This window comes from Elephas maximus, chromosome 2, assembly GCF_024166365.1.
Source record: "Elephas maximus indicus isolate mEleMax1 chromosome 2, mEleMax1 primary haplotype, whole genome shotgun sequence".
Taxonomy (NCBI): Eukaryota; Metazoa; Chordata; class Mammalia; order Proboscidea; family Elephantidae; genus Elephas; species Elephas maximus.
The window spans coordinates 101,018,272-101,031,570 of record NC_064820.1 but is presented as its reverse complement, the minus strand read 5'-3'; the positions used below and the strand labels follow the sequence as shown (position 1 = coordinate 101,031,570).

The 13,299-nt window shown below is 37.3% G+C and overlaps 1 protein-coding gene across 7 annotated transcripts in view; it reads left to right on the top strand.

The window, feature by feature from the left end:
• FAM172A (family with sequence similarity 172 member A) overlaps window positions 1-13,299 on the top strand; it is a 497,808-nt gene that overhangs the window by 324,582 nt on the left and 159,927 nt on the right. For all 7 annotated transcript variants that reach the window (XR_007515229.1, XM_049867989.1, XM_049867961.1 and 4 more), the window contains one exon: window positions 12,980-13,096. Coding sequence is in view for 6 of the 7 variants with exons in the window: in XM_049867989.1 (XP_049723946.1) it covers window positions 12,980-13,096 (117 nt within the window). In the remaining variant the exon portion in view is untranslated. The remainder of the gene's footprint in view (window positions 1-12,979; window positions 13,097-13,299) is intronic.

The following is a 13,299-nucleotide window of genomic DNA, read 5'->3' as shown; positions in this document are numbered from 1 at the left end:
AAATCAATCCCACGAGGTGTTCGAGTGTGTCTATAAGTATCCATAACTGTGCCTTCTACATGCTTTATTGTCTATATGGATATATATGTAGCACATACAAACATGTATATACATATACCCACAAATATATCTATATATGCATGCTCATGTACTCCGATATGCGTTCCCACACCCATGCAGCATACATATCTACCTACGTAAGCACTCAAATATTTTTTTATTGTGCCTTAGATGAAGATTTATGGAGCAAATTAGCTTCTCGTTAAACAACTAATACACATATTATTTCGTGACATCATTTGCCAGCCCCATGATGTGTCAGCACTCCCCCCTTCTCGACCTTGGGCTCCCCGTTTCCAGCTTTTCTTTTCCCTCCTGCCTTCTTGTCCTTGCCGCTGCCTTCTTGTCCTTGCCCCTGGGCTGGTGTGCCCACTTAGTCTCATTTTGTTTTATGGACCTGTCTAATCTTTGCCTGAAGGGTGAACCTTGGGAGTGACTTCAGTACTGAGTTAAAAGGGTGTCTGGGGGCCGTACTCTCAGGGTTTCTCCAGTCTTTGTCAGGCCAGTAAGTCTGGTCTCTTTTTGAGCACACATATTTTTTCTTGTTATTACTGTTGTTGCAAAACTGAATGTTATAGCATTTACCATAAAGCCCATTGCCATCGAGTCAATTCTGACTCATAGCAACCCTATAGGACATATGGTTTCCAAGGAGCAGCTGGTGGATTCAAACTGCCGACCTTTTGGTTAGCAGCCTAGCTCTTAACCATTGTACCACCAGGGCTTGTCCTTTATTCTTGTGTGCCTCTCAGTGTCTTCATTTACCTTGGTCAAGTTGTACTGACTTCCCCCATGTTGTGTATTGCCTTTCCGGTCACCAGAATTAACACGTGTCTATTATCTTTTATTATCTAGTAAGTGATTCTTCCTTCCTCCCCTTCATCCCAGGTAACCATTAAAGAACGTTGCTTTCTGTGTGTATACTTATTCTTGATTCTTTATAAAAGTGGTATCATGCAACATTTGTCCTTTTGTGTTTGACTTTTCACTCAGCATGATGTCCTCCAGATTCATCCAGGTTATAAGTTGTTTTGCAAACTCATCGTTATTCTTTATTGTTGCATAGTATCCCACTGTATGTATGTATCACAGTTTGTTTACCCATTTGTTCATTGATGGGCACTTAGGTTGTTTCCATCTTTTTGCTATTGTGAATAAAGCTTCAGTGAACATGGGTGTGCGTATGTCTATTCATATCACTGCTCTTCTCTAGGATATATACCTAAGAGTGGGATTGTTGGATTATATGGTATTCCTATTTCTACCTTTTTGAGGAAGTGGCATACCATTTTCTATAGTGGTTGTACCATTTTACAATCCCATCAGCATTGTATAAGTTAACTATGTTTTGTGAACATATTTGCTGGCGTATTTGTGTCAGAAACAGTATTTTTTGGTATATTGTATATTTATAAAGTTTTAATAAGTTTTTTCATTTTTCCTTGAAAGATGTTTATTTCACCATTTAAACATCTCCTTGTGAAAAAAAAAATTTTTTTTTTTTTACTAAGCCTACTTTAGTTTTTTTTTTTCTTTGAATTAGCAATATTTAGTCCTCATTTACACTTTCATAATGTATTCACTTCATATATGTTGTTGCTAATTGCCAGCAGGTCAGTTCTGACTCACAGCAACCCCTTCTGTCCAGACTAGGGCTACTCCATAAGGTTTTTAAGGATGTGACCTTTTAGATGCAGATCTCCAGGCCTTACTTCCATGGCACTTCTGGGTGGCTTTGAACCACCAACCTTTCAGTTGTAGTTCAGCACTTAACCCCTTGTGCCGCCCAGGGACTCCTTCTTCAGATATATTGTAATTTTCAAATCCGTGCTTTAAAATATCTTGTTTACTTATGGTCAGTCTTATAGTATTCCATAATAAACTCTTTTTATCATCTCGATAATCACTTACACTATTTTCTTGATAAGTGACCCCTTTTATTTTTTTCTTAAAATTAACTGGTGTCTTCCATAATAGAGATAAGCTGTTTTCTTGATTAGTGGAGTAATAGTTTCTGAAACTGTTGCCTCTTTCCGCACCCCCCACATCTTGTATTTTGTAAAGCACTAGTCTTCTTTCCCAGCTCCCAGTTTGTCAATCACTTAATGTTGGTTCTTTTTTTTTTTTTTTTCTTTTTCTTTTAAACCTACTTCACGTGTGCTTTTTTGTTGTAGAGAGAGCCTGCACGTGGCAGCATGGTCTAGGCAGGAAAGGAAAAGGAAGTTATTACTGCTCTCTTCTGGCTGCCTGCAATAATAAATCATGACTTGCCATCCCCTAACTGGTGGCTGGAGACTTATCTTCATAAATGCATGTGACCCAAGAAGTTTCAGTTTACATACCCTATCCCTTGGTGTTCTTGCCTGCGGAGAGCCTTTTCCTTCCTGAAATTAGACAAAGGTTGCAAGAATTGAGGCTCAGGCTTCAAAGCACAGGAAAAGAGAATGTTGTCTTATCCCGTTGCTACAGTGGAGATCCAGCTGGCCATGTTTACCTAACCAGGGTGTGAGACTACATGTCCATCTGTGAGGGGCTCAACACAGCACTAAGGTTTGCTTGTAAGTTTTGAACTTCGGAACCTTTTGAAATACTTCTTGTATGTTCTCCTAGTTGGTTATCTTTATTGCGATAACTATATAGGTTTTGGGTATATCCTTGTATTTGCTAAGCATCCAATAAAATGAAACTTTAAAAGCTTTACCCATTTGCTAGAATAACATTTAACTTCTGTGCTATACTTATACATAAAGTGACCATATAATTTGTCATCCAAACAAGGACATGTTTAACAATTTAAAGGGAGCTGGTGGGTGGCACAATGGTTAAGCGCTCAGGTACTAACCAAAAACTTGGCAGTTCTCACCCACTCACAGATACCTTAGAAGAAAGACCTGGCGATCTGCTTCCGAGAGGTCACAGCCATGAAAACCTTGTGGAGCACTTCCATTCTGCACACGTGAGGTCACCATGTGTCAGAATCAACTTTTTGTTATTATTAATAATTATGCCAGGTCAATAGGCATAACCAAGACTGTCCTGGGACAAGTAGAACATACGGTCATCCTATTTATACCTAATAATTTCTTTTGTAAACATTCAAGTAAGCCCAAAGCACTTTATGGAAGAGGTGGTGGAGATGGGGTTGGTAGCTGTATGACACTTCAAAATTGCTACCCTATCAATGTGAATGTCCCTGTCATGAGAGAGTCCAGAGATACCTAACAGGAAGGATATATTTTAGAAATTAGAGATGAATATCAAAGTAATCAAAGTAATAATAGCTGACATTATTGATTGCTTACTACATACCAGGCACTATGCCAAGCCATTTACATGCCTTATCTCATTTATCCTTCAGCAACCCTGTGAGGTAACTAGTACTATTATTCCCATTTTTTATTCTTATAATGATTAACCAAAATAAAAATCTAAGTGCATCTGATTCCAAAGCCTGTATATGTGCTTTTAACTATGACAGTATACTGCCTTCCTCTGGACATACTTTGTATCACTGTGATTTTTTTTTTTTTTTTTAATATAGTGAAGTACACTCACTTTGTATAGAAAAAAAGTGATGAAGGGGCTTCTCCCCCACCTTGGCATTGCTAAGTCATGACTCCATGTTTGTTGCCAGTCCAAGTAATTCTGAAAGGGCTCATTGGTGGGAGGAAAGTACAGCTACCACGGTATGGCCTCAACAATTCTGTTTTAATGTTCAGGTGCATGGTGCTGTGACTGCTGTAGCATTCTGGTTACAGACTTTTAAACAGTCAGCTCTTGCATACAGCTCAGCCAGGCAGTTATAGAAAGAAAAAGTAGCCCTTCATTAATTTTTTTTCCTTTGTGGATCTATGACTCTTTAAACATAATGTTTGTCATTAAAAGCATTTATAAATTAAGCTTCTGTTTACTTCTTCTGAATTGAGAAGGGAGAATGCATCAGCTGCTCCACGGGAGAAAGATGTGGCAGTCTGCTTCTGTAAAGATTTACAGCCTTGGAAATGCTATGAGGCGGTTCTTCTCTGACCTGTAGGATTGTTATGTGTTGGAATCGACTTGATGGCTGTGGGTTTGGTTTTTTTTGTACTGTGTGTCAGGACTTCTGCTACTTGCTGTATATTTATTCATTTAATACTAACAGTAACTCTGTGACTGAGGTGTATTTATCATCTCCCTTTTACCCATAATGAAATTAAGGCACAGAATACGTTGAAATGATTTACTCAGTGTATCATTACCTGAAGTGGCAGAGCAGGGATTTGGACCCAGGAAACCTGAATCCAACGTCCTTGAACTTAACACTCTACTACTTATGAAGGTTGCTTACTTGAAATCTACTTTACAACAAAAAGCGAATCCATATTAGAAGTGTGGGCTGTGAGTAGGATGTGAGAGCTGAATGTCATATTTGTCTGAACTTCATGTTGGGCGGTTTAGTCTTCACATTTCATCTGCCAAAGTGTGTGTATTTCATTAGAATCACTACACGTTCTTCAGGATCCTTGGGTGACAGGACCAAGGTTTTAATGTTACAGCAAAAATAATTCATTCTGTGAAAAGCACGCTACTGGGATAGACTTGTACAAAAGAATCTTCAGGAAGAATAATTTTAAAAAATAGTCTCTGACATTAACAGAAGAGACTGTGCCAAACCCAATCTTGCCTGATTAGTCATCTTGGCACAGGGCACACTTTTAACCCGGTGGGCCTGAGAGCACAGGGCAACATGCTAGACACTAGAGAGTGTACAGTTAGAAATGTAAAATAGGAAAGATTTGTGGTAAAATACTACAGTTTATCAAACCGCATAAAGACTACATTCAAGTAGAGGCATTAAGTGTAATTATAATCTGCATAATGAAAGTGTGAAACGTTACAGCTTTTCATACTTTACAAACCTTTGAAACAACTTAATCTGAAACCTTAACTCAAGGAGCTCTAGAGGGAGCTAATCTATTTATATAGAGATTTTTTTTAAGGCATCTCAAACCTCAACTGTGCTATTAACCAGAGTGATGATTCATTCATGCTCATACAGTAGTAACGATCCTTGAATTTATAAATGTACAGTAGTGTTAGATCCTGATCTGAAGGAAACGTAATTTGATTTTCTTTCAGAATATTCTTTCCTGTACAAGTGATTCACATTCTGTAGCCTTCACAGTGCATATGTGTAACACATGTCAGAATTTGAAAAGAAGGTAATAGCTTTTGCTGATGGAAGACTTTAAAACATTTTCCTCAGAAGCACCCTTAAGTGTATTAATACATACACATGTAAATATGGGCATGCATACACATACATACACCCGTACCCCTAATCCCACAGGCCTCTTCAGGAGGCCCCACTGGACTCTAAAATATTGGAAGTAGTATTTATTCTGAATGCCATGATTGCTGGTCCACAATTATGAGGAAATGAAATTATCCACTTCTTCTTTTAGGTTAGGGGGAAGCCAGCCCAATTCAAGGTCTACTTCTCCTTTATGTTGGAACTATTGAATTGGACCGGATTCGTAATTCCCAAAACTTAGACTAGAGGTATGAAACCACTTTCAAAGGCTTCATAGCAGAGCATCCCCATAGCGTTAATATTTCCCTGCTGTCAAATGTTTGTCTTCTAAGCTAAGACAAATAGACAAAAACTTTTTTTTTTTTTTACGTAATTTAATGGAAGTAGAAGAATCTTTGTGTTTTCCTTCACTGAAAATAGCTCACAGGAGACAAAATGGAATCCAGGGGAAAATTACAACTGCCTATAAGTAAAAAAAAAAAAATCAAGGAACTTTTAGGGCAACCTGCAGCATTTGGATTTGACCAGGTAGTTGTAAAGATAGTGACTAGTGACAAGTACATTGTTTGAAAACCTTGGAGTAAGCATGGCGAAATAAGTGGGTAGAAAAGGTCTGCAAGATTTTCTGAGAGAGAAGGCTTGCAGCCCTGTGGAAGGGTGGCAGTGCCTGTGGAGGGGCATAAAAAGTAGCCACTGCTGACTGTGGCCCCTCACACCTCCCTTCTGGCCTTCGTCCTGCCAGACACTCTAGCAAATACTCTGGTAAGCTCACCTGTCTTGTCACAGTTATTAAAATTTTTAAATCTTGCTAAGGTCACTATGAGTTGGAATCAACTCGAAAGTAATGGGTTTGGTTTTTTTTTTTTTACTCATACTATGGAACAAAAAAAAATAATACAAGGGTTTTTTTTTTCTCCCTCAATTTCAACACCATCAAAAATTTTAATAAGATGGGCCTCTATATATACAGTATGTATTTTTAATCTCTTCAAAGTACTTGTTATTTATTGGGTTAGTTAAGCTCTTTTCAGACTAGGAATATACAATGCAGTGAAGAAAAGAATGGATTAACTATAAGCTAAAGTGAGAATACTACGAATAGATAAATGAATATAAAGAAGAGGAAACAAAAATATCAGGTGACAGGATCAATTATTTTGTATTAATTCTTAAATCATCAGTATGATTTATAGAAAAACCTAATGTTCCCTCTTACCCTAGACATCATTTATTTTAGAACTATAATAATAATTTTAGCATGAGCCCTGGTGGTGTAGTGGTTAAATACTCGGCTGCTAACTGGAAGGTCAGCGGTTGGAATCCACCAGCCGCTCCACTGGAGAAAGACATGGCAGTCTGCTTCTGTAAAGACTACAGCCACGGAAACCCTATGGGGCAGTTCTACTCTGTCCTGTGAGGTCACTATAAGTCAGAATCAACTTGACGGCGGTGGGTAATAATAATGTTAAAATGCCGTTGATTGTTTTAGCCGATGTCTGGTTTTTATCTTGGCATGATTTTAAGAATTTCAGCAGTGGCCCATTCCTTACTGGTCTGGGTTTAGGTATTTTTTACTTTTTTTTTTTTTCAATATCCAAGTCAGTTAACTAGTGTACATATGAGAACGGAATTTATCACGAGTTTTTTTATGGCAGAAAATTGTGATATATTATTGTGAAATGTACCACATGACACGGAGGAAAGAATATAGGACTTATAGCTATGGTCAAGTAACAGTTGTTTCACTTTGTACCTGTACGGATGTTGCCAATGCCTTAAGACGTTTCGGTCTTAACAAGTCTCACTCAGAGTTTCTTTGTCTGCAGATGGAGAAAATAATACCAAGTTTGCATGCATTTCAATATTATTTGAGAATAAAATGAGAATGAATATGTGTTCATTTTGAAAATTTTCAAGTACTGTTCAGGTATAAATACGTGTTATACACATACATACATAAACAATATTTTAATTTAACTTTACCATATTGTTGTTGTTAGGTACCATCAAGTTGGTTCCCACTCATAGCAACCCTGCATACAACAAAACAAAATGCTGCCCAGTCCTACGCCATCCTCACAATCGTTGTTATGCCTGAACCCATTGTTGCAGCCACTATATCAGTCCATCTTGTTAAAGGTTTTCTTCTTTTTTGCTGACCCTCCATTTTACCAAGTATGATGCCCTTCTTAGGGACTTGTCACTCCAGATCACATGGTCCAAAGTGTGTGAGGCAGAGTTCCACCGTCCTTGCTTCTAATGAGCATTCTGGCTGTACTTCTTCCAAGACATTTGTTTGTTCTTCTGGCAGTTCACAATGTATTCAGTATTCTTTGCCAATACAGTAACTCAAAGGTGTCAATTCTTCTTTGGTCTTCCTTATTCATTGTCCAACTTTTGCATGCATTTGAGGTGATTAAAAATACTATGGCATGAGTCAGGCACACCTTAGTCTTCGTGGTGACATCTTTGCTTTTGAACACTTTAAATAGATCTTTTGCAGCAGATTTGCCTAATGTAATGTGTCTTTTGATTTCTTGACTGCTGCTTCCATGGATTTTGATTGTGGATCCAAGTAAAATGAAATCCTTAACAGCTCCAGATATTTTCTCCGTATATTATGATGTTGCTTATTGGTTCAGTTGTGAGGATTTTTGTTTTCTTTACCATATGTGGACTCTTAAGCCATGGGACTTCAGGATGTTGATGCTGGGGTATCAAATTTTATCAGTTTTATTTGACTCTTGATACCATGCTGTATATATTATTTAAAAAATGTAATGCCATTCTTTGTTTTTGAAAGATTAATATAGATGTTAAATTGAGCTTAAGTGTAATTTTTCAAAGGGTTCACTCATCAGGTACTTCACAGTTCATTCAAAAATACATGTAGAAAAATAGTTGGACAGTTCCTTATAAAGTTAAATATAGAATTACCTTTTGACCCAGCAATTCTACTCCTAAGTATATACCCAAAAGAATTGAAAACAAGTACTCAAACAAGTACAAGCACATGCATTTTTCTAACAGCAATATTCACAGAAGCCTAATGGTAGAAGCGTTCCAAGTGTCTGTCAAGGGATTGATGGACAAGCAAGTTAAGGTATATCTATACAATGGGCTATTACTCAGCCATAAAAAGGAATGAAATACTGATACATGCTACAACATGGATGAACCTCAAAAACATTGTTCTAAGTGAAAGAAGCCAGACACAAAAGACGTATTACATGATTCACTTTATATGAAATATCATGATAAGTAAATCCAGTGAAAAAGCACAGATTGGTGGTTACCAGGGGGAGGGAGAAAAAGAAGAGTGTCTGCTTATAGGGGTGGAGTTTCCTTTTGGAGTGATGAAAATGTTTTGGAACTAGGTAGTGTTGGTTGCACAACATTGTGAATGTATTAAATGACTGAATTGTTTGCTTTAAGACTGTTAATTTTATATTATGTGAATTTCACCTCAATCTTGGAGACATTTAGATCACAGGGTCTTATCAGTTTCAGAGATTAAGACCCTTTGGACAATCTAATGAAAGCTAAGGACCATCTCCCCAGGAAAATATTTATATGCTTGCATGTGCAGAATTTTGCAGGGAATTTCAAAGTGTTCACATCCATATATCCTAATTAAATACAACTATTTCCAAATCAGGAAAGGTATGCATCAGGGTTGTGTCTTTTCACCATACTTATTCAATCTGTATGCTGAACAAATAATCCGAGAAGTTGGACTACATGAAGAAGAATGCGGCATCAGGATTAGAGGAAGACTCGTTCACAGCCTGCGATATGCAGATGACACAACCTTGCTTGCTAAAAAGTGAAGACAATTTGAAACACTTACTGATGAAGATCAAAGACTACAGCCTTCAGTATGGATTACACCTCAACACAAAGAAAACAAAAATCCTCACAAATGGACCAATAAGCAACGTCACGATAAATGGAGAAAAGATTGAGGTTGTCAAGGATTTCATTTTACTTAGACCCGCAATCAACACCCATGGAAGCAGCAGTTAAGAAATCAAATGATGTATAGCATTGGGCGAATCTGCTGCAAAAGACATGTTAAAATCAAAGATGTCACCTTGAGGCCTAAGGTGCACCTGACCCAAGCGATGGTATTTTCAGTCGCCTCATATGCATGTGAAAGCTGGACAATGAATAAGGAAGACCAAAGAAGAATTGATGCATTTGCATTATGGTGCTGGCAAAGAATATTGAATTTACTATGGACTACCTGGAAACCCTGGTGTCCTAGCGATTAAGTGCTACAGCTGCTAACCAAAAGATAAGCAGTTCGATCCATCAGGCCTCCGTGGAAAATCTACGGGGCAGTTCTACTCTGTCCTGTAGGGTTGCTAACTGTAAGAATCAACTTGACGGCAGTGGGTTTGATTTTGGTTTTGTTTTTTATGGACTGCCAGAAGAATAAACAAATCTGTCTTGGAAGAAGTACAGCCAGAATGCTCCTTAGAAGCAAGAATGGCAAAACTTCATCGCACATACTTTGGACATGATATCAGGAGGGACCAGTCACTAGAGAAGGACGTCATGCTTGGTAAAGTAGAACGTCAGCGAAAAAGACCCTTAAGGAGATGGATTGGCACAGAGGCTTCAACAGTGGGTTCAAACATAGCAATAATTGTGAGGATGTTGCTGGACCGGACAGTGTTTCGTTCTGTTGTACATAGGGTCGCTGTGAGCCGGAATCAACTCAGCAATACCTAACAGCAACAACAATTCCAACTTAAGGAGCTCTGGTAGTGCAGTTGTTAAGAACTCAACTGCTAACAGAAAGGTCAGTGGTTCAAACCCCCAGCTGCTGTGTGGGGGAAAAATGTGGCAGTCTACTTCCCTAAAGATTACAGCCTAGGAAACCCTGTGGGGCAGTTCTACCCTGTCTTATAGGATCACTGTGAGTTAGAATTGACTCGAGGGCAGTGGTTTTTTGGTATGATATTTCCAACTTAGATTGACATGTAATAGGACTTTGGTGATCTGGATTCCTCCGTTTCAGATTTCTCAGTTTTGTAAACTATTATGGTCTTCTATTATAAACTGTTACAGAAGTTGTTTTCCTGCCCAATTGTGCCTCCACCCATTCCTTGCTTTAGCTATAGTCCACCTAAGCTATATATCTTAAACATTCTTGATTCCTGCCTTTAGTCTGTCCCCACCATTGTGTACCTCACCAGCATTTTTTCATTAGTGCTTATGCACAGTTGAGGCAGTAAGGGAGGGAAGCTAACAAATGCAAGAAGCAGAGCTTTTGGAGAAAAAAGACAGTTGCAAATAATTCCAGTAGTACTAGATTCAGTTGCAACAAGGTTGAAACAAGTAAGTAGTCTGGAAAACTACTCTTTTAAGATTTTTACCAATTCACAATTCTACTAATCCTAACCAGTCAAATATTTGAAATTCTTTGTTACTGTGTTCATTTGCAAGAAGTTCATTGAAATCCTCTGGAATTTAGCCCATCTCTGCCTCTAATAATATATGTGAAAGTGCTTTTTAAACGGTAAAGGACTATAACAGTGTAAGGGAGTATCATACTGGGCCATAATGTGATTTCATGTGTGTGAAGAAAGTTGCACATTATCAAATCTAGTGTTGGGATGTGAAATGTCAGCCAAATGGACAGACAGACCAGGGATTTTTTTTTTCCCCAATAGTCCATCTAACAAGTGTATGTTTTTACAGATTTGTAGAATATTAATCCCCAGATTTTCTACTTTTGCACCAACTCCTCCACCTATTCAGTACTTAACTTATCCCATTTTGCAAATAAGTCTCAAGATTTAGCTTCTTCAGATACGCATGAGGCTGCATCTGTTAGCAACAACCACAACAAATCCAGGTCAAATATTTTAAAATGCAGAAACATTCTTGGAAAACCAGAAAAGTGTGTCCTTATTTTGTAACTCCAGCAACAGTTGCTCAAGATCTCTAAAAGTGTTACTGTTGAGAAGATGAGAGTATGGACAGATAAACTCATGAGCCAGGCAAACTCATTATTGAGGAGATTTGGCTTTTATTTAGTGTTGGTTTCAATTTTTATATTCTAGTACCAATGTGATCCAATGAGAATCTATTTATAAAAAAAAAATCATGAAGAAAGTAGCATACTATCTAATAATGTGAAATATTGAATTAGGGTATTTTTGCTTTTATTAAAATATTTATATTACAGGTGAATTTTTGCTCTAATATTATGATGTTGATAAACATTAATTTTAAGATTTCAACATCATATAAGTAGAAAACATAGGGCACAAAGATTTCAGGTGCAGAGATGCTGTTGAAGCAGCATTAACAGTGAATTAGATTCCCATTAGGGTAGTGTTCAATGATACCAAAAATCTGTTGCCATTGAGTCGATTCTGACTCATAGCAGCCCTATACGGCAGAGTAGTACTTGCCTCATAGGGTTTCCAAGGAGTGACTGGTGGATTCAAACTGCCAACATTTAGGTTAGCAGCCAGAGCTATCAACTGCTGCACCACCAGGGCTTAATGATAAGGGATGTGCATACGCAGGATTTAAAGACATTTAAGAGATGTTTAATTCTAAATGCCAGCAGACATCATTTGGTGTCAGAAGCATGGCTTGCAGTGTTGTCTGTATCAGCTTTCATAGGCCATTCAGATTTCTCCCTTTTTTAAGTTCAGTATTATATTTTTGATAGACAATTTATAGAAATGATTAACAAATGTTAGAGAAATTGCTCTTTTTCTTTGATAGAACAGCTTAGAAGAAAAGACATTTGATGTAAAGAAATAGGGTATTACTACAAAATTTATGACTGTTTATTGTATTCTACTATAATTTGTTATTAAGCTTTCTTACTTTTGGGTCACTGGTGTTAGTAGATTAAAACTCTTCTATTTTTCTGATGTAGAGCTATTATTTTTCAGTGCCTTTATCTTGCAGACCACTGATGAATTCTTTAGTAAGCCATTTTTCTTAATTTAAGAAATCATTTAATTTTATAGAAATAACATTCTGTAGAAATAAAGTATAATAGTTTGTTGACATAAGAAAATATATTAGAAAGCAAAATGATATTGGTAGACTTTAAAGAGAAAGATCTTTGTGGGCGTTAAAAACACCAAGGAATTACAAGAACATGCTGAAGAGCAGACTAGTTTAATTGGAGAAGTCAAAGCAAGATGTCTTTCTTTACTGATGTGTCATCTCCTGAAAATTAGTAGAAGTTAGTCCTAAGTAGCTAACAGTGAACCCTGGGCACTAACTTCCCTGAAGCACCAAAATAGGAAGCAGTGGAAGAAACTTGTAAAAGAAACCCTCAGGGATTCCTCCTTTATTCCCCTGTGATCCCTTTAATCCTTGAATTGTCAAACCACATGGAAAATAATAGAGCTATGTAGTTTTAAGACTTAAGTAGTATTATCTTTTTAAAGGAAAATATTAGGTCTTTTTACATCTCTGGATAAGAATAGGGCGTGTTTCCAATATAGAAAAGAGTAACTTTGAACCAGAGATGCATGTTGCTTTTTCATTTTTGATATAATATTATTATCTATGACTAAGCACACTACACCCAGTAGAAAACAAAAAAAATTATAGCCAATATTTTACTTTTCTTTTTTAAAACAGATGATTCAGCGAGAAGCAGATGTAAAAAGTAAGGTAACTGCTGTGGCGTTGACAGATTCTGTTCACAATGTGTGGCATCAAGAAGCTGGCAAAACAATTCGAGAATGGATGAGAGAGGTGAGACTGGATTTTTTTAATGCTGAAATGAATAGGTGTAAGCCTTTATGTCTTGAGCCCCCACCAACTTATAGCTGCTCCCACCCCCATTCTCCATTTCTAGAGGAAGAACAATTTAGAGAGAATAGAAAAGACTGGACATGATTGAAGTAATAGTAGAAAATCCTTCTGAAGGACAATCTTTTTTTTGAAAGCCTTTTTTT